General features: G+C 39.7%; 1 protein-coding gene across 3 annotated transcripts in view; it reads right to left on the reverse strand.

Moving 5' to 3' along the window:
* Positions 1–25,787, reverse strand: part of PTPN4 (protein tyrosine phosphatase non-receptor type 4) — a 187,671-nt gene that overhangs the window by 34,203 nt on the left and 127,681 nt on the right. For all 3 annotated transcript variants that reach the window (XM_082631396.1, XM_082631395.1, XM_082631397.1), the window contains 3 exons: positions 20,621–20,689; positions 13,269–13,394; positions 11,393–11,551 (listed from right to left, as the gene is read on the reverse strand). In XM_082631396.1, coding sequence (XP_082487522.1) covers positions 11,393–11,551; positions 13,269–13,394; positions 20,621–20,689 — 354 coding nt within the window. The remainder of the gene's footprint in view (positions 1–11,392; positions 11,552–13,268; positions 13,395–20,620; positions 20,690–25,787) is intronic.

Below are 25,787 nucleotides of genomic sequence, written 5' to 3' on the forward strand. Positions count from 1 at the left end.
ACAGATTCAATGCAATCCCTATCAAACTACCAATGGCATTTTTTACAGAACTGGAACAAAAAAATCTTAAAATTTGTGTGGAGATACAAAAGACCCCGAATAGCCAAAGCAGTCTTGAGGGAAAAAAACGGAGCTGGAGGAATCAGACTCCCTGATTTCAGACTATACTACAAAGTTACAGTAATGAAGACAGTATGGCACTGGCACAAAAACAGAAATATAGATCAATGGAACAAGATAGAAAGCCCAGAGATAAACCCATGCACCTATGGTCAAGGACAAAGGAGGCAAGGATATACAATGGAGAAAGGACAGTCTCTTCAGTACGTGGTGCTGGGAAAACTGGACAGCTGCATGTAAAATGAAATTAGAACACTCCCTAACACCATACACAAAACTAAACTCAAAATCGATTAGAGACCTAAATGTAAGACCAGACACTATAAAACTCTTAGAGGAAAACATAGGAAGAACACTCTTTGACATAAATCACAGCAAGATCTTTTTTGACCCACCTCCTAGAGTAATGGAAATAAAAACAAAAATAACAAATGGGACCTAATGAAACAAAAGCTTTTGCAAAGCAAAGGAAACTACAAACAAGATGAAAAGACAACCCTCAGAATGGGAGAAAGTATTTGCAAATGAATCAATGGACAAAGGATTTATCTCCAAAATACATAAACAGCTCAAGCAGCTCAATATTAAAAAAACAAACAACCCAATCCAAAAATGGGCAGAAGACCTAAATAGACATTTCTCCAAAGAAGACATACAGATGGCCAAGAAGCACATGAAAAACTGCTCAACATCACTAATTATTAGAGAAATGCAAATCAAAACTACAATGAGGTATCACCTCACACCAGTTAGAATGGGCATCATCAGAAAATCTACAAACAACAAATGCTGGAGAGAGTGTGGAAAAAAGGGAACCCTCTTACACTGTTGGTGGGAATGTAAAGTGATACAGCTTCTATGGAGAACAGTATGGAGGTTCATTAAAGAACTAAAAATAGAACTACCGTAGGACCCAGCAATCCCACTACTGGGCATATACCCAGAGAAAACCGTAATTCAAAAAGACACATGCACCCCAATATTCACTGCAGCACTATTTACAATAGCCAGGTCATGGAAGCAACCTAAATGCCCATCAACAGAAGAATGGATAAAGAAGATATGGTACACATATACAATGGAATATTCCTCAGCCATAAAAAGGAACAAAATTGGGTCATTTGTAGAGACGTGGATGAACTTAGAGACTGTCATACAGAGTGACGTAAGTCAGAAAGAGAAAAACAAATATCGTATATGAATGCACACATGTGGAACCTAGGAAAATGGTACAGATGAACCTGTTTGCAGGGCAGAAATAGAGACACAGATGTTTAGAACAAATGTATGGACACTGAGGGAGAAAGAGGCAGGGGTGGTGGTGTGATGAACTGGGAGATTGGGATTGACACGTATACACTAATATGTATAAAATAGATAACTAATAAGAACCTGCTGTATAAAAAAAAAATTTAAAAATTGAAAAAAAAAAAAAAAAAAAAACAAGCACCCTGCATGTAGTAACAATGTGAGTTTTTCACGAAGGCCAGAAGGGGAACCAGTGGTTCAACTTGGACCCCAGAAAGCCTGCGTCCGTGGAAGTCATGGAGGTCAAGGGGCCAGGCAAGGCGAAAACGGTTCTCCTCAAGAGTACTGATCACCACAGGGGTTATTATTTACCTCTGAGGTGGCAGGAGGTCCTTTGGGAAAATAGAAACATTATTATCCCACTGCCTAAGGGCAGAGGAGAGAGTTGCCAGCTGCTGTGGTAATCAGGCACAGGCTCCAGCCAGTTCCTGCTTATTTTTGCTGACTGATGACCGACACCAAGACACAGCTATGAGGTCCTGAGGAAGCAGAGCTGTATTAGATCATATTATTGTTCAAAGTTCCCCTCCTCTCCTTCCTGGCTGACATCATGCTTGGCCACATGACTTGCTCTAGCCAATGAAATGTGAGTAGCCTCTTTTGAAAGGAAGCTCTGTATTTCTCTCTTCCCTCAGCCAGGAGACCAGCCAAGTCCCAAACAGGGGCTGCGGTCAGTCTGGGCCCTAGAATGACCATGACGTGCAGCAGGGCCACAGGTGATCCACCATGTATGCAGAATGTAAGAGAGAAAGAACCCTTGTTGCTGTATGTCACTGTAAGTTGGGGGAATGTGCTACCAGAGCATCATTTAGCCCAAGGTAACTAACACAGAGGTTACTGCCAGAGTGGCTCTTGGAAACATACGCTCCCCTTGGTAGAGAAGCTGTGAACTTCTTGAGAGACTTGCTGCTAGACACGTGACAGACGTGGTAGCGATGCTAAAATCTGCTTAGCACCAAGGGCGTCAGCCAGGATTAACGATGAATGGTCTCACTTGTCCTAAGAGAAAATATAGCCCTCCTCCAACTGCATAATCTAGTGTAGAATATAATCACTAAATACGCGGTGAACAATAATAACCACTCAGCTTTCTACCCGGAAGTCTTCAGGGCACAAACTGCTCCAGCGTCTGATGAGTCTATGAGGACGGCATCCGAGAGCACACCTCCCCTTTTCAGCCAAAGCTTCTCTGAGGTCTACCTTGATGGCCAGAGATTCCAGATCCCAAACACACTGGTTTTTATTCTGCTAATTTCAACTGCCAGGAACCCAAGCCTCTACGAGGCGATGCACTCAAGTACTGCTTCTGCATGAAACTGCTAGGAGAGAGCTGCGTGCCTTGGCCTTGGCCTTGGCCTGCTGCAGGGCCAGGGCAGACAGAGGTGGGCAACCCGTGGTACAGCCTCCGATGGGAAATCTCTAACAAGCAGCTGGCTGGAAGCCTCCAAGACTTTACGAAAACTGGGAGTCACTGGACTCCACAAGGATCAACCAAAAGGTCTCATCCCTTACTCAGGACTAAGTATAACCACTCAGGCAAGGTGAAAAGCAGCTTTCCTCTAGTTTTGCGTACAGTTGCCACACCTGGGAAACATTTAGTCTCAAAACTAAAGGTCTGGGGCTTCCCTGGTGGCACAGCGGTTAAGAATCCGCCTGCCAATGCAGGGGACACGGGTTCGAGCCCTGGTCCAGGAAGATCCCACATGCCGCGGAGCAACTAAGCCCATGCGCCACAACTACTGAGCCTGCGCTCTAGAACCCGCAAGCCACAACTACTGAGCCCACGTGCCACAATTACTGAAGCCTGCGCGCCTAGAGCCCGTGCTCCCAACAAGAGAAGCCACCGCAGTGAGAAGCCCGCGCACCACAACGAAGAGTAGGCCCCACTCGCTGCAACCAGAGAAAAGCCTGTGTGCAGCAATGAATACCCACCACAGCCAAAGATAAAATAAATAAAATAAAATAAATACATTTTTATAAAAACCAAAGGCCTTGGGGCAACAGTATAAGGTTGAGATCAGGTGGGAATGGAGTCAGAGCAACTTTATTCTTGGTTCAGATAACAGTCTAAATACAGCACCAAGACAAACAACAGGGACAATCCCAAGCCTGCTGTGCAGCCCGGTATCTAAGTGAGCCAGGCCTGGTGGGCAGGGGTATCATGATGGCAACACTCAGCTGCAAGAGAGGGACGGCACTGACACCACGGGACATTTTGCTAGACTGCTGAGTCTGCATTTCCAGGGTTAGAGACCAGGCGTATACAGTCCAAAAAGCTCCAGAAGTGATTTTTATTATCTGCTTCTGATTAGAAATCACTGTACAAGAACAGTGGTTGCAGATTCATGGCTTGTGGGCCAATTTTTGCCAACACACATTTGGCCTGTTCACTTTAAAAATGTGAGTTGACTACATTTTAAAAATTACATACAAAATCTGGATTTCCAGAATGAAAAATGTGGAAGCTTTGGAAAGAATAGACCTGCATTACAAGTTGTCAACAACTGGACAAAGCCAAGTGGTAGCTGCTGCCTTTAGATGGGCCACAGGCATTCCAGGCCACGTGAACCCCACCCAGTGTTACTTGCAGGACTCCAATGGGGATCTGAATACACCCTCTCCTTTACTCATTCGAAGTCCACAAGAAGACCCAGAAAGGAAGAGAGTCCAAGCGTAGAGGCTCGGGCAGGGGTTTGAGCCAAACTCTAAAGAAAGGGTGAGGAGAATGGAGTACAAGCAGAGGATCAGCCAAGGTCTAAGAGACAAAAGGATGATATAATTTTGCATTTCAGGACAGGTGCTACCTGCCTTCTCTCATTGTTTTATGTAATTTTCTTGTTAAGGTAACTTCACAGAGAGTGATGGACAAGCTCTCCATGGGCCTGGTCACTGCAGAGGTTAAGGCTGGTCTGGGGAGCTTTTTCACAAACTAATTATGCGCTCTCCCAGTAATCCTGGTGACAATTTCCCCTTCCTGTGTTTCCAGCTTCAATAACCAAACACACTCTCTTTCTGTCTCTCTGTCTATCTACCTATCTACTGTCTATAAAAGTAATCAAGAATATCAACACAGGGCTTCCCTGGTGGCACAGTGGTTGAGTGTCCGCCTGCCGATGCAGGGGACAAGAGTTCGTGCCCCAGTCCGGGAGGATCCCACGTGCCGCGGAGCGGCTGGGCCCGTGAGCCATGGCCGCTGGGCCTGCGCGTCCGGAGCCTGTGCTCCGCAACGGAAGAGGCCACAGCAGTGAGAGGCCCGCGTACCGCAAAAAAAAAAAAAAAAAAGAATTATCAACACAGACTTCTAAAATTCTTGTTTTGGGGCTTCCCTGGTGGCACAGTGGTTGAGAGTCCGCCTGCCGATGCAGGGGACGCGGGTTCGTGCCCCGGTCCACGAAGATCCCACATGCCGCGGAGTGCCTGGGCCCGTGAGCCATGGCCGCTGAGCCTGCGCGTCCAGAGCCTGTGCTCTGCAACGGGAGAGGCCACAATGGTGAGAGGCCCACGTACCACAAAAAAAAAAAAATTCTTATTTTGGGCAAAAGGTATCAATTACATTTTAAAGACATACTCATATTAACTCAATTTATCGTAACAAATAACTTCCCTGTTCATATTTAATGTAGAAGTATCATACAAAGTCAATCTATTAAACAATTATCTAGGAAGATGACTTTCATAGGTAAACCATGTGTTGTAATTAGAAATTATAATACATTTAAAATAATATCATGAAATAGGCCAGTTCTTTAAAAAGGTACTACTGGGAATTCCCTGGCAGTCCACTAGTTAGGACTTGGCATTTTCACTGCCGGGGCCCGGGTTCGATCCCCGGTCGGGGATCCAGGGGAACCAGGACCCCACCCACAAGCTGCATGGAGCGGCCAAAAATTTATTTATTTATTTATTTTTAAAATTTATTTATTTATTTATACAGCAGGTTCTTATTAGTTATCTATTTTATACATATTATTGTGTATATGTCAATCCCAATCTCCCAATTCATCTGCAGCCAAAAAAATTTTTTTAATTAAAAAAAAATAATAAAAAGGTACTATTTCTAGGCCAAAAGAAAAACAAACAAACAAAAACTACCAAGGAAAACAGAATGAAAAGACATCACATACTTGGAAAGAACCACCGAGCAGCATAGTGGGACACAGCCCCACCAGAAATAACAGCTGGCACCTGAGAGAAGGGACCTATAACCTAAAAGAAGATGCGCATGTACTATCAGATGGTTTAGACAGGACTAGGGAAACAGGAACCAAAGAAAGAAGGAGGGATCAAGGCTGTGCCTGGAGTCTTACAAGTAAAGGTAATCATTAGGCGTTAAATATGGGAGCTGGAAAAAATGTGTCATAGGGAGAGTGTAGAAAATATAGTTCCAAAGAGATTATTGTAATTACTCATAAAAATGAGCAGGATAAACTCTTAAAAAGTGTTAATTTAAAAAAAAAATGCTGCCAAAGGTTTAACTGTACAAATACACCCTGCATACAAGCATAAAGTTTATTCTAATTTAAGACTAGAGAACAAAAACCATATTCCTGGTAGACACTAATACAAACTGGCCAGGAATGACGGCTCCTTTCAAAACTCTTCTTTTCTAAAATACATACCAGCAGCTCCTGTCTCACTCAATTACAATCACTAGGGTCATCCAAGTCTTCATTGGGCATCTACCCCTGCCATACCTATGTTACGTAAGATACAGATAAAATTCTGGTTCAAAATTCAGGCTTCTTGATACTTTGGCTAATTTATAGTGACATTCAGAGTATTTCAAAGTAAACGCCATTTCAGACTGATTACGAATGGATGCTCAAGGCAGTTCAAGTGCATAGAAACTCCCAGGGATATGATTAATAGAAGAATAGAACTGAAAATGTCATATTATTCTATCAGTAGGAATCTACTCCAGAACCGAGGTCCCAGCCCTGAGATTCCTGGTTTCAACCAAACTCCGAGTCTCTGACCTCAGCTCCCAACTGCAAGTAAGGGAGGCTTCTGCCGGAGCTGGGCTGCAGGTAAGCACGCTGCGGAGAAGCGGCCCGGGGCTCTGCGCTTAGTCCTGCCGCCCCAGGCACAGCATCTAACACGGTGCGCCCTCTGAGGGCCCACGGCTCAATGCTCCTTCCACCCCACCCCCTCTGCTTCTCTTATGTCCTTGTCCTACAGCAGCCTAGTATTTGCATGGTCCATGATATACCACTGGACCTGATCAAGGCTGGCATGGGAGTTGGGCCATGCTGAGCCTGCAGGTGAAGTTATCAGTGGGAAGGCAAAGCTTTGAGGACGAAGCAAAAGGAACTGAGTAGGTCAGACAAAGATAAGACTGGAACGGGACAGTCTAGGAAAGAACAGCTCAGGGAACTGGATTTAACGTTTGAGGATTATGAAATCTGCATAGTCTCTGGTGATTAGGAACTGAAGGATGAAGTTGAGAATATGGGGAATTCCTCTCTGTGTCCAACCAGATATCCACACTTCAAACATACAACAGATAAATGGTTGATAATATACTTAAAAGCTGCTGGAATACATCCTCCCCCGGCCCCAAATTAACTGAAAGATGTATTATAATTGTTATAGTTAACGTCTACTAAGTACTTTTTCTCTGCCGAACTACTAATAAACATCTCATTAAATATTCACAGCCATCCTATGAGGTAGATATTATCATACTGTTTTCACAAGCAAGGAAATTAATGCTTACAGAGATAAAATAACTCATCCAAGGTCACATAATTAGAAGTGGTGGAACCAAGTTTTAAACAGTCTGAATCCAGAGCTTACCCTCTTAACACTAAGTTATAGTTGCAGCTCAAAGAAAACAACTGCAAAAAGCGGGAGGAAAGTTACTTTAAATCAGGGATTTCTAAACTTGTAGCAGTGGACTCTTCTCTTCAAATGAAATGCTTCTCAGAAGCCAATTTATAAAAGAGACAAAAGCTAAGCAACCATCCTATCTGCCAGTAACTGAGGCTTCAACAGAACTTATCAGAGCATATGCTGAAGAGGACTATTTTCTTTCATTCCATTTTACTTTTAAGTGGTAATACTATTATATTTTAAAGTCAACTAGAAACTACTTATATTTAAAATGAACAGAAGGCAAGATCAGTAGAGGTCAGGGCTCTAAGGACATCCATATTTACTTTAATTGATAACATATTCCTAATGCAATGGTTTTAATATATTTAAAACCAATAATTTGCCTAAAATGATCCACAGTGGGGTATGGATGAGAACAAGGACTTGAAACACATACTGTTTAGATTCTACCCACAGAAAAAATTTTGTGGGCAAATTACTAAGTGTGTTAACTTTGGATGTTAAGAAAAAAGCAAGGAGAGACAGGAATGTGATTCTAAAAGTGTTCCAGGGCTTCCCTGGTGGTGCAGTGGTTAAGAATCCGCCTGCCAATGCAGGGGACACAGGTTCAAGCCCTGATCTGGGAAGATCTCACATGCTGCGGAGCAACTAAGCCTGTGCGTCACAACTACTGAGCCTGTGCGCCACAACTACTGAGGCTGCGCTCTAGAGCCTGCGAGCCACAACTATTGAGCCTGCGCTCTAGCGCCCGCGAGCCACAACTACTGAGCCTGCGCTCTAGAGCCAGCGAGCCACAGCTGAACCCACGAGCTACAACTACTGAGCCTGCACACCACAAACATTGAGCCTGTGCTCTAGAGCCCACAAGCCACAACTACTGAGCCCGCACACCACAACTACTGAGCCTGCACACCACAAGTACTGAGCCTGTGCTCTAGAGCCCACAAGCCACAACTACTGAGCCCACGTGCCACAACTACTGAAACCCGTGTGCCTAGAGCCCGTGACCTGCAACAAGAGAAGCCACCGCAATGAGAAGCCCGTGCACTGCAACAAAGAGTAGCCCCCTCTTGCCTCAACTAGAGAATGCCTGCACACAGCAAGGAAGACCCAACGCAGCCAATAAATAAATAAATAAATTTAAATAAATAAATAAATAAAACCGTTCCAATGTCCAACTTTCAGGCTGGGGTTTTTCACCACATATAATGTGCTTATCTTAAACTCTGACATTTTGGAAAATGTTAAGTGAAGAGCAGATAATGAAAATGTTACATTTAAGTGCACTTTGCTGTCAACAGGCAATATATTGTAACACAGCAGCAAAAGAGTTGTTAAAACTGTCAATCAAGCCAGGTGGGCAAAAGCTTTCCTGACTTGTTTCAGTCCAGGTGGCTGTAAGTTTCCTCATGAGTGCTTCAAGGTCAGCAGTGAGGCAGCTTCCTCTGCACTCAAAACAGTTCTCTGTTGCAGCTGTTAGCAATCTGTATCATAATAAAAAATAAAACCGTATCCAGCCCATTCACACACTTTGCAAGTATTTTGTAGAAATACCTGAGCTTCCCTGTTACGTATTAGCATTATGGTGGGAATTTTTTTTTAATCTGTTAAGTACTTTAAAATTAATTTAGGGCTAATGTTTATCTCAGAAAAATCACAAACTAAAAACAGTCTAATTTTCTGTGGATCATTTAAAGAAAGGAAGGAAATGGTAGGATGTAATCTCAATCACCCCTGCCTATAAACGGTAACTTTAAGCAGTACAACAACCTCCTGTTTGCTTCCACAGTAAACACACCTGCGAATTAATAGCGTTTTCTCCTTGGGAAGTGGGCAAGCTCACCCAGTGCCTAAAGTCAGGCTCATCTGAACGCCCCTGGACTCCCTCAAAGAGCAGGAAACTGGTGAGATATCGCAACACCAATTTCAATGTATTGTACTACGTTGAAATGCTCTATGCTTAATCCAACATATTGTTTGCATTCTTTTCACATTTGGCCAATGTAAAACTAAAATCTATGGATTCCAAGTTGAAAAATACTTCCTCTAAGTTGAAAAAAAAAATCAACAAAGCCTTGTCCAAATACACGGGTCTACAGGTAAGAACACCCGAGTTTTAGTTCTGTAAATTGGGACAAATGCTGTTAGTGTGGCTCTCTCATCTGTAAAGGGGGGCTATATAGCTTTCCTATTTTATTGAGTTCTCTTGAATAGAACAGTGAGATAATTTATGAAAAAGCTGACTCTAAGCTACCAATGTAAGTTATTGTTATTAGTTTACCATTAAGCTTGTCTTTTCAGAACTCTCTCATTATTCTTAAGGTGAGGATTGGCTGAATGTCCAACGCAGTGTTATAGATTCAAAACTGAATACAAATACTTAAGCTTCATAAAACAGATGTCCAAAGAGAAAGCGCCAAGCATCTGAAATCCTGGTGGTCTGGGCAGGAGAAGAAAAACTCTGCATGGTTCCAACCTATCCTGAACCTCCTTCTCCACTTCAGGTCATGAAAAGAGAACAAAGGTATTCTGAAGAGATAAGTGATTTTGGGGGTTTGTGAATCTATAAAATTTACAAAAGGAAATACTCAATTGTATGCGTAGGCAGATGTGTATGGGCTCTACGGAAAGGGCCCTACAAAAACTAGACTGAGATCATGTGGTCAGGCCCCAGGAGTGACACTGTTCTGCCTGTGATGACACGGACTTTGTGATTCCTCCAAGTGGTCGGCTTTCATGTGCCGAAAGCATGTCATTTTAAAATTTAATATGTTAACATTTCAATCACGTCTTTAATTACTGTACTTTTTTAAGTTTTAGAAGTAGAAAATGCATGCTTATTAAAAATCAAACAAAAAGGGCTTCCCTGGTGGCGCAGTGGTTGAGAGTCCGCCTGCCGATGCAGGGGACACGGGTTCGTGCCCCAGTCCGGGAGGATCCCGCATGTCGCGGAGCGGCTAGACCCGTGAGCCATGGCTGCTGGGCCTGTGCGTCCGGAGCCTGTGCTCCGCAATGGGAGAGGCCACAGCGGTGAGAGGCCCGCGTATCACAAAAAAAAAAAAAAAAGAAAAAAAAAAGAAAAAGAAATCAAACAAAAAGTTTAGAGTTATAATTTTTAAAGTAATAAAACATTAAATTTCCACCAATCCTAACTCCTGTCCACCCATGCTCCACAGGTGTCACTGTGCAGTGTATAGTTTTCTACTCCTCCAACCTTTAAAATGTCCACACACAATCCAAATCTTTCACCCAGATACACGTTAGCCAGACTAAACGCCCACTGGTACCGACAGCTTGGCCGCCTTCCCTGCTGGCACCCACAGAGGACAGCAGTCGCTCCTAAAGACCAGGCGCGCTTTCCTGGAGCACCTACAGCTGCTGTGCTGGCCACTCCACCTGCTCTCCGTCACTCAGACGCACCCTTTCTTCAACCCTCATCACATTCACTGTATCTGAAACCCCTTTTTCCTCCTCAGCAATTAATGAATCCTCTTACCTACCTATGTATCTTATAAAGTACTTTACTTTTTTTCTAACTCTTGCACTGTATTTTTACTTGCATATGAACTAACTGTATTATATGAACCAATAAATCAAGACTGCCTATTAATGTGAGGTAAGTATGTTGTGCATTAAACTGATATGCTGAATTATGAGGTTTCATTTATGCATCAGTTTGTAATGAGATAGGAGTGAATTTTAGAAATGATGTATGCACATGTTCTATAACTTATTTTCAATGTGATGTTCTCCCTTGCTACTTAATTTCCCCAATACTGTCTATTCATCCTTATGGTTCCCTTCCTGAAAAATATTAAGAAAACTCTACCTTTCATCACCTTACTGCCTGACCACAGTGATACATTTATCTGTAGATATATGTAACAATATGCACTAAAAGTTCAAGACTATACAGAGTCAACAAAATAATAACAGCGATTCTGTGGGGTGGGTGGGGGTCACCAAGACCCTCAGGAACAAAGAAGCACATTTACAAATATATACATTTTTAAAACATCGCATAAATAAAGTCTTGTATCAAATACTATAAATTCCCAGATTATTTCAAATGAAACAATGTGGGGCATTATTACTCATAAAAAGGAAGCTAAATGCAAAAAGGCCTTACGGAGATGATTCCAAAACAATGCTGTTAGCTTGCGTGGAAGATGGAGACCGATGCCTCACGAATGCCTCGCCTGGGCAGCTGTGAACCACGTGGCCGACCAAATGGCCCACTGAAGACGGCCGTAACCTGGTTCCCTCTTGGGTGAATGCAGAATTTCGACTACGAGAAGAGGAACAAACACTGAGTAAAAATGTACTGTAACTCAGTATGTTCAAGTTTCTTTCTTATATGATTGCAGTAGAAAGTAGGTGTGTGTCTTTAAGACTGACCACATTTTACTAAGCTGAGTCTCTGACAAACAGAAAAAACACAGACTAGGAAGTCAAAAGATCTGAGCTAGAGTTAGCAATCTGCCACGGGGATTTCATCTATTTCAATCATCTATTATCCCCACCAACCTGAATGTTTCTAGGTTTCAGTCACTACAAATGTGCGTCTTAATCAGCATTTACAAAATAAAAGGAGAGAATCAATAATTCAGAAATATCCTCTGGTCTGAATTCTTTTTTAATCCTTTAATAAATACTTTTATTTATGGGATTTTCTATAATTTCTAAGACTAGAGATACTGAATACCATATTTCCATCTTCATAAGTGACACAGTCACTTTAGAATTTAGGGAAAAAACAATTTTCTTCATATCATACATAAAATTGTTTCATTAACAGAAAGTCTGATCAGAGTTAGTGACAATTAATTAATTCAACCATCTGGTTTAAATTTCATGTGTCTTCCATAATTTGCTGTAATTGTTTAGTGGGGTACTGGTAACAAATAAGGAACGGCTGGCTGGAAAAGGGACCAGAGAAAGAAGGTTCTGGATCTTCTCCAACAAGCTGATTAGCCTTTGAATTTATATACAGTCTATTACAAAAAAGATGACTTAGCAATCTACAATTAGCAAGACACTGCACAAACTTTTGAGTCTATTTTGTTTCTAGTAGTGAGGAAGACACCTAGCTATTAGGTAACCTGCTGTGAACCAAGCTGTTTGTGCACACACTTTACTTCCAATATGGTAGGAATTTACTCTTAAGCTGACAAACACCCATCAGTGAAACAACTTTTAGAATTTAGTGCACATTTATTGAACATGAATGTGTATGAAATATGTCCAGAGGAAGACTTCTTTAAATATTATATTCCATGCCAAAATTCAAATATTTCTTATATCAGCCTTTTGGGTTAACAAGGACAGTCAGTATGGTGACACTCATTTTGTTATCATTATCTTAATCACATACATATAATACATACAACACATTTGTTAACATTATGAAATTAAGATAACATCTTTGGCCAGTACACGTTTATTAGCTTATTATTACTACCTACACCCAAGCATCCAGCTTTTGTGAGAAATGCTAGGATGAAGTGCATACACAGTAAGTGCTGAGTAACATGTGCTTCTCAGCTGAGCTATGGCTGAGCTGGTGGGAACTGAGGCTGGAAATCCCTTTTCCTAGACCACAGACACTGGCACAGCAGAAGCAGGGTAGGAGCTTCAGCAAGAGAATCACAACACTTACCATGTTCAAATAATATGCACTCTCCTAGAAATTATGCTGGAGATACACATGGAAAAGAGTTATGTCAGCTACAACCATATTCCCAGATTTTAAGTCTACTAATAGGCCTTCATATATTGGCTAGTGACCCTGACTGTGGAAGTCAACTTTGTAGTTAAGTGAGGATCTTTATGTCATGCTCTGCTTACACACTGAGCTCCAGGCTGAGAGGAAATAATGCCTTGGAGCAACGAAAATCATGTCTAACCGAAAAATTTAAATTTTACATATTATAATCTTCAGGCAATGGAAACATACAGCCAAACATTTAGAAATTAGCAAAACGTACTACACCTGATGTACTTACTGATTAGGAGTGCCAGGTGGGGATCGCGACGGAAGGCTTTGTGTTTCCAACCTGTCATCAGATAGTGAATTTCTGCTTACTACTTCCCAATCCATTAATTTCCGTGCCAAGGGCTTACTTGGGGATCTGGAGTAATAATTTAAATAATATGCAAAAAATTTTATTTTTTACCCCAAACTATGTACCGAACCTTACAATTTGTCTTAATACATCATATTCTAGATGCGTAAACACAACACGTTTATTTACAAGAAATTAATGCCTTCAGAGGCTACTTACCAAACAATTTCCTAAGAAAGGAAATCTGCTTTATACGAAGAAAGAAGGCAAGAAAAAGTAGGAAAGAGAAGAGGGAAGAGGAGAAAAACGAAAGAAACAAAGAAAGAAAGATGAAAGAAAAAAAACAATGGAATCGTTGGCTATCAAGTTTTCCCAGATACTACCAACATTATATTTTAGACATTGTCCGTCTCTGTCCCAGGGTCTCTGGGACTTGAGCTTATCTTGCGGTGTTTTAAACAATTCCTAACACATCGTCTCCTGAGTGTCCTTAAACCTAAACCCTGGCCCTCTGCCTCAGTGAGGACAAGGTAAAAATGATAATTGTGTATATTTTATTTATACATTTTCCCCTTTTATATACAGTAGGCCAGTGGGTTTTTTTCTTTTCTTTTCTTCTTTAGGAGACTCTTGGAAGGTTAATTATTATTTTATCTCATGGTGGGGCGTAGCATGTTTTCTAACCTGTATATTGTCAGTTATTATAGTGATAAAGAGAGTAAATGATCTTTTCAGAAAAGATATTGATCTTTACTGAGGTCAAAAACCCTTAGAATTTTAGGTGAATTAGCAACTGAAGTCGTTTTTTATGCAAATTCAAAAAGTGGCCAAAGTTCATGGAAAATACATGATATCTATTTAAATGCCTAGCTTTCTGACATGCAGAGTTCATATGAAGGTTAATATAATGAATTAAGCAAATTACATAAAAACACATAATATATCAGCTTCTAAACTTAGACAGATTTATATTTCAGTAATAACTCACTGAACCACATACAAATAGACTAGACTACAAAGCATGGTAACACTGACCACGAGTACTCAAGAAAATTTACATACATAGTAGGAAGCATTAAAACAATGAGTGGAGGGCTTCCCTGGTGGTGCAGTGGTTAAGAATCTGCCTGCCAATGCAGGGGACACGGGTTTGAGCCCTGGTCTGGGAAGATCCCACATGCCACGGAGCAACTAAGCCCGCACGCCACAACTACTGAGCCCATGTGCCGCAACTACTGAGCCCACGTGCCACAACTACTGAACCTGTGCTCTAGAGCCCACGAGCCACAACTACTGAGGCTGTGTGCCACAACTACTGAAGCCTGTGCGCCTAGAGCCCGTGCTCCACAAGAGAAGCCACTGCAATGAGAAGCCTGCACACCGCAACTAGAGAGAGCCTGTGCACAGCAATGGAGACCCAATGCAGCCAAAAATAAATAAATTTATTAAAAAAAAAAAAAACAATGAGTGGGGACCATCAATCCTAGCTTTGACCTTCCCACAGACAAATCACTTAAGTTTCTACATCTAAATATCAAAATTTACTAGTAAAACGTACGCTCCTACGGTCCTTCCCTACCTTCTGAAGTGATCTATGAGTATCTACATTTTCAGTGGAATCTTTTAGTTAATTAATTTTACTAAACCACAAGTAACTTAAATTACTTCTGAATCTAAACCACACAAATGCCCTACCATTTCATGTATTCATAGCTAAAATCCTTTTAGTTTGGCCTAATGATGTTGCTTTTTTTCCTCTTGTTTTTAAATTGAAATATAGTTGACTCACATCTCCTTAATTTAAGAACATTGAACATTTTCTAAAAGAGATGTAACATTATCAACTTTTTTTAAAAAGTCTTTGACTCAGATTTCATTTTTCATAAGTGAATCTGAAGTCATTAAAGCATAAACATTTCGCATTACCATGAGTTTAAATTACAGGATTTTCTGATTTGAAGACAAGTCAGGATACCATTTAGTCTAACCACCTCATCAGTCACAATAAAATAAAAATAAAATAAAAATATATTATCTCATGCATTAGATTTTTTAAATGAAGTAAAGATTATTAAAAGAAACAGCATTTATGGCTCTTCTATTAATGCTAATAAACAGATTACTCACATATTGGATTATTAAATGTAAACTGTTTAAGTGAGTTCACTAACCACAGTCAGGAGATCAACTATTTTCATTTTCTAAAAGACAGAAAGAGTCATTTGAAGGAGGAAAAAAATCCAGTTATACTCACCTAATACAAAGCATCAGAACACTTTACTGTTGTTAAGAAACTAAACGTGGTTGGAAATGCTTTGCATTTAAAACTAAATTTCAAGGTATTTTATTAACAGTTTTAACCTCAGAGACCCACCCACTCAAGCTTGCTGTCTATGTTTCCTGTTGAGTGTGGAAACTTCAGAGAAAAAAATACCACACTTCATCAGTGTTTGCAATGTGGTAAATTTATTTTCTGACCATGGCACCTTATTTTTCTGTTGCATGGGAACATTCTTTTGCTTTCTTCTTAGATATCATATGATGACTGAAAAAGTTTGAAAGCAATTCAAAGAGTTGATGTATCAGAAAAATAAGTTAACATTTATTATTGTTGAAAAAAACAACCTTACATAAAAAGTTTAAGGAGAAATCTTTTCTAACTATTTATACTGCCAACTAAAATTCCAAGGAGTGGACAAGAATTCTAGAATTCTCTAATACTCTAACAGAATAATTTAATAATTGCTAAAACCATTAGGGTATTTTGATAGATATGCATCAGATCATCACAATCCCAGAAAAGCTTAGTCTTTCAGAGCTAGTAGGATCATTAAAACAGTACTATTAGGACCTTGTCCTAGATGATGACTTATTATTTCAAAGTGGACTCATACAATTCCAGCACAACAAAAGAAAAAGGAAGTTATTTGGGGCCCATCATATTGGAATTTTATCTCTACTACTCACTGAATAATGCATATTTGTTTTATAAGATAACCTGTTAAACAATTTCACATTTTAATAATGCATATATAAAATGAAGAACTATCTGACTGGTGACTATCATACTAAGTGAAGTAAGTCAGATAGAGAAAGACGAATATCATATGATACCACATATATGTGGAATCTTAAAAAAAATGATATAAATAAACTTATTTACAAAACAGAAACAAACTCACAGACCTAGAAAATGAGCTTATGGTTACCAGGCAGAGAAAAGTGGGGGAGGAGGGATAGACTGGGGTTTGGGATTCCCATGTACACACTGCTATATTTTAAATAGATAACCAGGGACTTCCCTGGTGGTCCAGTGGCTAAGACTCCACACTCCCAGTGCAGGGGGCCTGGGTTCGATCCCTGGTCAGGGAACTAGATCCCATATACCGCAACTAAGAGTTCACATGCCACAACTAAGACCAGGCTCAGCCAAATAAATAAATACATAGATAGATAGGTAACCAACAAGGGCCTACTGCATAGCACAGGGAGTTCTGTTCAATATTCTGTAATAACAGAAATGGAAAAAGGATTAGAAAATGAATAGATACTTGTATATGTGTAACTGAATCACTTTGCTGTACACCTGAAACTAACCTAACAGTGTTAATCAACTATACTCCAAAATAAAATAAAAATTAAAAAAATTTTTAATATTAAATTTAAAACATAAATAAATAATAAAATAAAATAAAATGCATTGGGAACTGCTCTGGAAAAAACATGAACTAGTAAGATGCAGGTGTAACTATCTGTATATCTCTCAAAATCTGATATGCTCAAAATATTAAAGCATTAACACATATAAATAAAGGAAGTCATCTGCATGTGATATTAACATTAATATATAAACACACCTATGATTTGGTATTCATATTAGGATATCATATTACAGTAGGACTAGTTATGAAATCATGTTCAGTATTTTTACAAATATCAAGCAAGACAAAAAGTTAAGCTTCTTGTTAGGAAAAGAATAAAAAAGTGCAAGTATTTTGTTATGGTGCTGTTTTAACAGAAGAATCAGAAAAATATTTACTTTGATTTTAACAAGTCTGAAAGGAGTGTTGCAAAAAAGTTATAGTACTAAGAACTAGAATAAATACGTACATTTTAAGTTAAAACAAAGTTGATAGGAAGTAAACTATTCCTTTCTCGAGAGCAATTTTAAGGAAAATGGTTTCAAATTAACATTTTACTGTACATTTTACATTTGTACAGGCCCTTAGTACTTTCCAACTGGAAACAAGAGTATCTATGACTGTGGAAAGGAGGAATTTGAGTAATTTCAGTAGCTGTATCTATTGGGACAGACATCTCTGTGTTTCTACTTTCTTTCTTTCTCCCTTCTGAAATAACCAAGCCACTAATATGACACCAAGATTTATATTTAATAGAGAAATTGACAATATTTCCCTCAATAAATCTAAAAATAAAGCCAAAATAAATCAATTTCAAAACTTTCTTGAACAAATGCTGAAATGAATTACATCTTTCAAATTCGAGTTAAACTTATCACAGCAAAATGCTACATGCCCTGACCAGCGAAATCTTTCCTACATCAAGGCATTTTTCATTGACAATTTTCCGACTGGACAGATCATTCACAGACAAATCAGGATGAGGGTAAGCCAGGAATGAAGGGGGAAAAAAAAAACAAACCCAAGTAAATTTTATTATTCAAACACATAAAAAATCATGTTCTAATGATTTTTTTGCTTCAAATGTCCTTACTCCAAGGAACTTGTAATATTATTTGTTTTTTATTTTTACAAGCATTCCAGGCACAGTGCTGGCACAGCCTCAGCCTCAGAAATGATTCTGACTGTGCACGCAGACCAGTGGCAGGAGGAAGGGAAGGATCTTGCAATTAAATCTACAGCTCAGGATAAAAGGACTTAAGTGTTTAAGATTTACTGACGTGAACGACTGCAGATTTTTCAACACTGAAGGAAATTCCTATGATATGCTAATTGATAAAAACAAGCAAGAAAAAGTAGGAAACAAGTTTTAAAACAAATAAAATATAGACATACATATCAATATCTCTGTGAGTATACATGGCAAAATCTTGAAGAGTAAATACAAAACAATTTTAAATGGTTGTGTTGGGGGTCACGATTTTTCTTTATGTTATTTGGCGTTGTTGGAGCTTTAAAAAACAAAATGAGCCATCACTTGTGGAGTAGAGAAAGCAATAAAGCAGTTTCTGCTTTTAGAGGAAAGAAAAAAACGCCAGCTTTTTACCCTAGAAACACAAAGCAGGAGGTCTTTCGGACAAAGACTAAGAGCAAAATTAAAGTCAAAAACAAAATTCTCCACTTCTCATTTATTAAAACTCTCAGGCCTCCACTGCCAGTAGACTCTAAGCTCATGACCTCTTTAAGGACTCACCCTCTCTAAGCTATTTTCACTGAAAATACACGGCTTCATTTAAAAAACATCTACCATACCCCACTCATTAGAGAACTGTGGCTACTGTGGCGAATTAAGACAGACAATCTCCCGTCCTCCTAGAGCTGACATCCTACCTAGTGCAGGAGACAGACAATAAACGGGGTCATCTTTCACATCTGAGACAGGGAAGGAGTCAAGCATCTCACGCAGAACAGCAAACACTACCGCACAGAGGTTAAAAGTGTGGGTAAGAACCTGGGATGCCTGGTTAGAATCTTGCTGCATCCCTCACACTCTGTATAATCTCAGGTAAATTATTCAAACTTGCTCAGTTTTCTCATCTGTAATGGATTTATTACCTCATTGAGTTTGGGGGTTGTGAGTTAATATACAAAAACTGCCTGGCACAGATAAGTACAAAATAAGCATTAGCCATTATGAGATTAACTGGTCACCCTCTTCCACTCACATCCCCACAGAGTGATTCTATCCCAGCAGCCAGGCTAATCTCCCACCTTCCCCCATCTTTTTATTTTGGAACATTTCAAATATAAACAGAAGTAGAAAGAAGAGTTTGATAAACCCTGTGTACTCAGGCCCCAGGTTCAACAGCATCATCATGAGAATCCTGTTTCACGTCGCCCCCCAATTATTCTGAAGCAAATCCCAGAAACCATACAATACTTGTAGATGCTTCAGTTTATCACTCTAAAGCACAAGAACTCTACCATATTTTTAAAATGCAAGTCAGTTTATATCCCTCCCATGCCCCCAGTCCCCCTGGCCTCCACTTACAATCCTAAGTCCTCACCGTTCCCAGCACAGGGCCACACAGACTCCGGCCGCTGCCCGCCTGTCTAGCCATCTCCTGGACCGCTGCCGTGCGCACCCTGCCCACTACTGGCCCCGGCCCAGTGCAGGCTCCATGAGGCTAAGAGGTGTATCTTGTTCTTCACTGTGTTCCCAAGGCCTGAAACAGTGCTCGGCACAGTAGGTCTTGGGTAAAGATTAGCTGCCACCAATCTGGTCACTCTCCCTCGTCAGAGCTCTAGGCTGAGTTTTTAACCATCTACTACTGGACAATCTGGTTAGACTGTTGCTCAGGCGTCTCAAACGAGACCTATGCCAATTTAACCTCTTCTCTTACAAATCTGTTCTCTCCTGTAACCCCCGTCCATTTGATGTCACTCCAAGCTGACAAGTCTTTCCAGATACTCCTATCTCTCACACACCTCCACCAATTGGTCAACAACTTGTGCTTGTTCCACCCGCAAAATAAGTTCCTCAAATTTGTTCCCTATTGACCACTGCACTGTCAATGTTTTAGTTCAGGCCTTTGTTATTTTCGTTTGGATTACTGCAATAACCTAACTGGTCTCTGGGTACCCAGCCTTTACTTCTAATTCATTCTCTATCCTTGCTTATAAAACTGTTTTCTAAGCCATAAATCTGATCATGTCATCTCACTTGTTGAAAAGCAAACTGGTTATTAACAGATCTTAAAAAATGAAGATAACAAAACAGCACCCAAATAAAAAGCAACTTATTTCTTAACAATATGATTTAAAGAAAGAAGAAATGGGCTGGATAATACATGAGATGAGCCACTATGTTTCTCAAAAATGTTAACAAAAGGGAAACAAGCCTTCCAACAAAATGTTTTATTAATAATATAATACTTGATTCTGCCTAGTCAGGGTTACAATCCTTGGTCCACTAAAAAAAACTGATTGAGTAAACTAGACAAACTATTTCATTATTCGCTCAACATAATTTATCATTTAATTAAAGAAGGAATCATGTGATAATTCTGTAATCATATTTGGAAAAAGAGTTTTTAGCAATTTTAACCTTGCTTTAAAAAAAATTCAGACACTGAATTAGAAGTGGCTTACCTTGCAAACACCCTGTCTTTATTTGCCTTTTCTTTGCCATATTGAACTGACTGGACTTCAGTTCTCCCACTGAAATAGATAAATATGTACAATAAGAAAAACTTAAAGAGAACTACAAGATAAAATGACAACACACAGCAGGACTACACTACAATGACATGAGACAAGATCTCTCCAGCAGAGAGAAGGGAGCAGAGGGTGAGAAGGAAAGAATGGACTGTAACCCACTTCTACCTGGAGAGATGAAGCTTAATTACAGTTCTTCCATTAGTGAACAAGGATGTGTTCCACAGACACTTGGTTTTCAGATGCTCCTTTGTGTGGGAGTGAGTACGAAAGAAGTCATTCTGTCTGAGAGGAATTCCTCCTCTGCTATGCCCTGGAAAGGTACTCCCTCTAGACTCAGAAACAGGTGGCGCTGTCCCAGCCCATCTGAGCCCTGCCCTCCTGCCACGTCTGCGCTTTGCCTAGTGTCTTTACTACTCCTTCAATAGGGGCCTGGCACGTGGCGGGGAGACCTCCAAGAACTGCTCTCTCCTTGGGCAAGCTTCTCCTCCTCACCTCCCGACGATGATCACAGACACAGCCTCAAATCCCCTCGCGTCCAGACACAGGCAACTCCAGACATTTTTATATTAGAAGGAATGAAGGTCAGAACAGGGTTGGGAGTCGGGCATTACAGGGGTTTATCCTGAAGCTGATGTGTCTCCCAAGCACACCGTTTATGCCTGGGAACTGAGCTTCCTCTGGGGTACTCCAATGTGTTGCGAGCAAATGTGTAAATGAAAACTTGGTTTTCAGAGAATCTGTTACTTGACACATCACATTATTTGAGTGAATGAACATAAATGTTTAGAATATCAAAGATAACCATTTACATAGATAGAAATTTAATATATATAAAAGCAGCCAAATATAGGTTTTCAAAGCTAATAAGCAAGCAACTTTAAGATCATATTCTATGGACAAGTATAGATAAATGTGAAGAGAATGGCACATCTGTTCAAGTTTTAATGGAAAAGTCAGAAACATTGTCACGATTTTAAAATTTAGATAAGTTGATGTTTCTTAATATATTTCCTCTAAGAAGGATGAGCTATACTTGCAATTGTGAACAAGGTAACAGATTTAGGTTCACCACTGCTTTGTACTTCCACATTAGAACAAGGACTGTAATCCCCTGGACATTTTGGAACAGAGATAACAAGGGGCGGTGTGTGTGAGAAGGCTGGTAAAGGAAGTATTAAATCCCCTGATATTCCAAATTCCATCTCTCAGTCTTCCTGAGAGATGACAAGAGTGCTAGTATTCCCAACCATTGCTTATAATGAGGGGGAAAAGCGTTTATCTAATGTGTATCCATTAGGGATAGGACTGTATCCAGATAAACATTTGTCATGCTGCCATTCCTACATCGTTCACAAGATTATTAATCATTTTGGTGATTAAAAAGTATTTTGGATACGTTTTTGAAGTTCTTAAGGGCTATAAACAGAAAGCCTAGCTTTCACAACTACAGACATCTACGGCTTACTTATACACGCTAATTTAATTTCATGTTAGCCGAGCTGCCCAGGCCTCAGTCCTGTCCTGCTCTGTCTGCTACAGCCCGCATCTGGGAGGCTCCCCTGCAAGCTGGCTTTCTGTCAGTTCTGCCTTTTTTCTGGTGGGAGATCAGAAAGCGGAGCAAGTCAGAATCAGGCGACCGTCAGATGCTGGCAGCCGCTGTAACAGCAGCAGGGACAGGGCACAGAAAGAAACAGAACCCCACAGATGATGCCATCTCTGATCAAAGCAGCACCGCCCTGGAGATCCAGAATCCATGGCAGCAGCTCACCAGCGCAGCAGCAGGTCTCAGCTTGTGGGCTCCAGCCCAGAGTGACACAAGCTTCTGACCCTCAGGCATTACCCATTCTTCCTGCTGCTTCTCCAAACCCCCTCCCTTTTGTTTTCCCAGCCTTTCTAACACCTGTGTTAGAAACCAGCTGCCTCAATTAAATTGCTTTTATTTGAAAAATCAAAAGAGCTTCCTGTTTCCCAGACTGATAGAGTAATTTTCCAGGAAAGAGGACTCAAATGAGACATTATTACTCAAAAGGCTGAATTAACAAGTTGAATTTCATAATAAAAATATAAAGATTAAATTCAAATGAGGGGGAAATGAAGTGTTTATATGTCGTATTATCCATATTATTCTATAGGTTTTAGTATAATTAGAACAAAATATAAAACTGTAATATAATCTAAGAACACTAAATTCTGACAGCAAGATACTTATCTTAAGACCAATGAGAATACACCAATTGGTGAAAGCATGCAGGCTTCTTGTAAGTAATTCAAGCAATATCGAAAAGCATAACAAAAAAAGTAAACAGATTTAGCTACAGCCATACCCCTAAGAAATAATCTTCATTATGAGCAGGCAAAAATCATTCTGAAACTCTATACATACATAGAAAAGGCTACAAATATGGATATAATTCTATTATAATGTGATTATGCTATATATGCCACAATGAAAATATTAAATGGATTTTTCTTGAATTAAAGGAAAGAAAAAGGCTACCATTCATTTACAAAAGAAGAAGGAGGAGGAGAATAAAAAGGTCAGGGAAAACCTTAAAAACTTAGTGTATTAATATTTAATTTTTGTTAATATGGATTCGCATAGTCCCTGCTTCCTCTTGCTTTCTTAGTTATATTATTACTTTTACTTTGCCCAAGTTTATGACATTTTAATACTATTCTGTAGTTTTAATTCTCATAGTTGCCAAGGATTCATTCCATATTTAAAGAATTTAATCTTTATTCTGACTTCTTTCACCAAGATTCTTATTGAGTCATTTTGAATTCTCTCTTAGATGGCTTAACTTTACCATTAAATTTTCTTTTCAAAATAGGCTCAGAGATGTTATATTCCCTGAGGTTTTGTATATTTGATACTGTCTAGCTATTGACTCTAGACTTGAACGGGAATCTGGTTTAGTACTTTTCGGTCACTTGTTTCCTTTAAGACTTGACAGACAAAGCGTGGCCCATAAGCTACATACAAACCTGAAGAAAGGTTTTATTTAGCATTCACAGTGTTTAAAAATATTTAATCCCAAGTGATAAACCTCTAACAAGACTGATAAGGGAAAAAGAGAGAAGACACAAATTACCAATATCAAGAATGAGAGAAATGACCTTACTAGATTCTAGAGGTATTGAAAATATAATAGGGTAATATTACAACCTTTTTGCCAAAATATTCAAGAACTTTGACAAAATAGATAAATTTCTTGAAAAACATGATCAAAGTCCACCCAGGAAGAAAGAGAAAACCTGAACTGCTTCATTGGTATTAAAGAATCTGAATGTGCTGTTCAAAAGCCTCCTATAAATAACACTTCTGCCTTAGAAAGAACAGAACTGGAAAATTCTATCAAACATTTTAAAAGGAAATAATATTACTACAGAAACTCTTCTAGAAAACTGAAAATGAGGAAGTACTTCCCAACTCATTCAATGAGGCCAAAGTGATCCTGACACCAAACCTGATAATGACATTACAGAAGAAAACTAAAGAGAAATATCCTTCACAAACATAAATGCAAAAATTCTAAACAAAATGTAAGCAAATTAAATAATATATAAAAAGGATAACAGATCATAACCAAGTGGGGTTTCTCTCAGGAATGTACGGATGCTTTACCATTTGAAAGTCAATCAATATAATTCATCAAATAAACAACTAAAAAGAAAACTCATATGATCACTGTGATAGCTGCAGAAAAAGCATTTGACAAAAAACAATAACCAATCCTAATAAAAACTTCCCACAAATGCGAAATAGAGGAACTGCCTTAACAGGCATGATATAGGGCATGTGTGAAAGCTCACAACCAACATCACACTTAATAGTGAAATACTGAGTGCCTTCCCCTAAGATAAGGAACAAGACAAGGATATCTGCTCTCACCGCTTCTATTCAACACTATACTGGCGATTCTAGCTGGGGCAACAAGTAAAGAAAAAGGAATAAAAAGGATCAGAATAGAAAGGAAAAATTAAAACTGTTTTTGGCCTCTAGGAAGAAAATCTTTCGGCAACTATAAAAAAAGCTCCTAAAATAAATGAGGTAAAAGCAAAGTTTAACAGAACAAGATCAACATAAAAAAATCAATTGTGGGCTTCCCTGGTGGCGCAGTGGTTGACAGTCCGCCTGCCGATGCAGGGGACACGGGTTCGTGCCCCGGTACGGGAGGATCCCACGTGCCGCGGAGCGGCTGGGCCCGGGAGCCATGGCCGCTGAGCCTGCGCGTCCGGAGCCTGTGCTCCGCAACGGGAGAGGCCACGACAGTGAGAGGCCCGTGTACCGCAAAAAAAAAAAAAAAAAAAAAAAAATCAATTGTATATCTAATTAACTGTGATGAACAATCTGAAATTAAAATATAATAAGACAAGTTATAATAGCATCAAAAACATGAAATAATTAAAGATACATTTGGAAAAGATGTGAAAGGTGTATGCTGAAAACGACAAACATTGCTGAGAGAAATAGCTTTTAAGTAAATAAAAAGATATACCATGTTTCATGAGTCAGAAAACTCAATATTTTTTTTACTGGAGTATAATTGCTTTACAATGTTGTGTTAGTTTCTGCTGTACAGTGAAGTGAATCAGCTATGTGTATACACATATCCCCTCCCTCTTTGACCTCCCTCCCACCCCACCCCACATCCTGCCCATGTAGGTGGTCACAGAGCACCGAGCTGAGCTCCCTGTGCTATACAGCAGGTTCCCACTAGCTATCTATTTCACGCATGGCAGTGTATATATGTCTATCCTAATCTCCCAATTCGTCCCACCCTCCCCTTCCCCCCTGTGTCCACATGTCGGTTCTCTATTTCTACATCTCTATTCCTGCCCTGAAAACAGGTTCATCTGTTACCATTTTTCTATATTCCACATGTATGCGTTAATATATAATATTTGTTTTTCTCTCTCTGGCTTACTTTACTCTGTATGACAGACTCTAGGTCCATCCACATCTCTACAAATGACCCAATTTCATTCCTTTTTATGGCTAATATTCCATTGCATATATGTACCACATCTTCCTTATCCATTCATCTGTCATTGGACATTTAGGTTGTTTCCATGTCCTGGCTATTGTAAATACTGC

The sequence above is a fragment of the Mesoplodon mirus genome (assembly GCF_964341445.2).
Source record: "Mesoplodon mirus genome assembly, chromosome: 8".
Classification (NCBI taxonomy): domain Eukaryota; kingdom Metazoa; phylum Chordata; class Mammalia; order Artiodactyla; family Ziphiidae; genus Mesoplodon; species Mesoplodon mirus.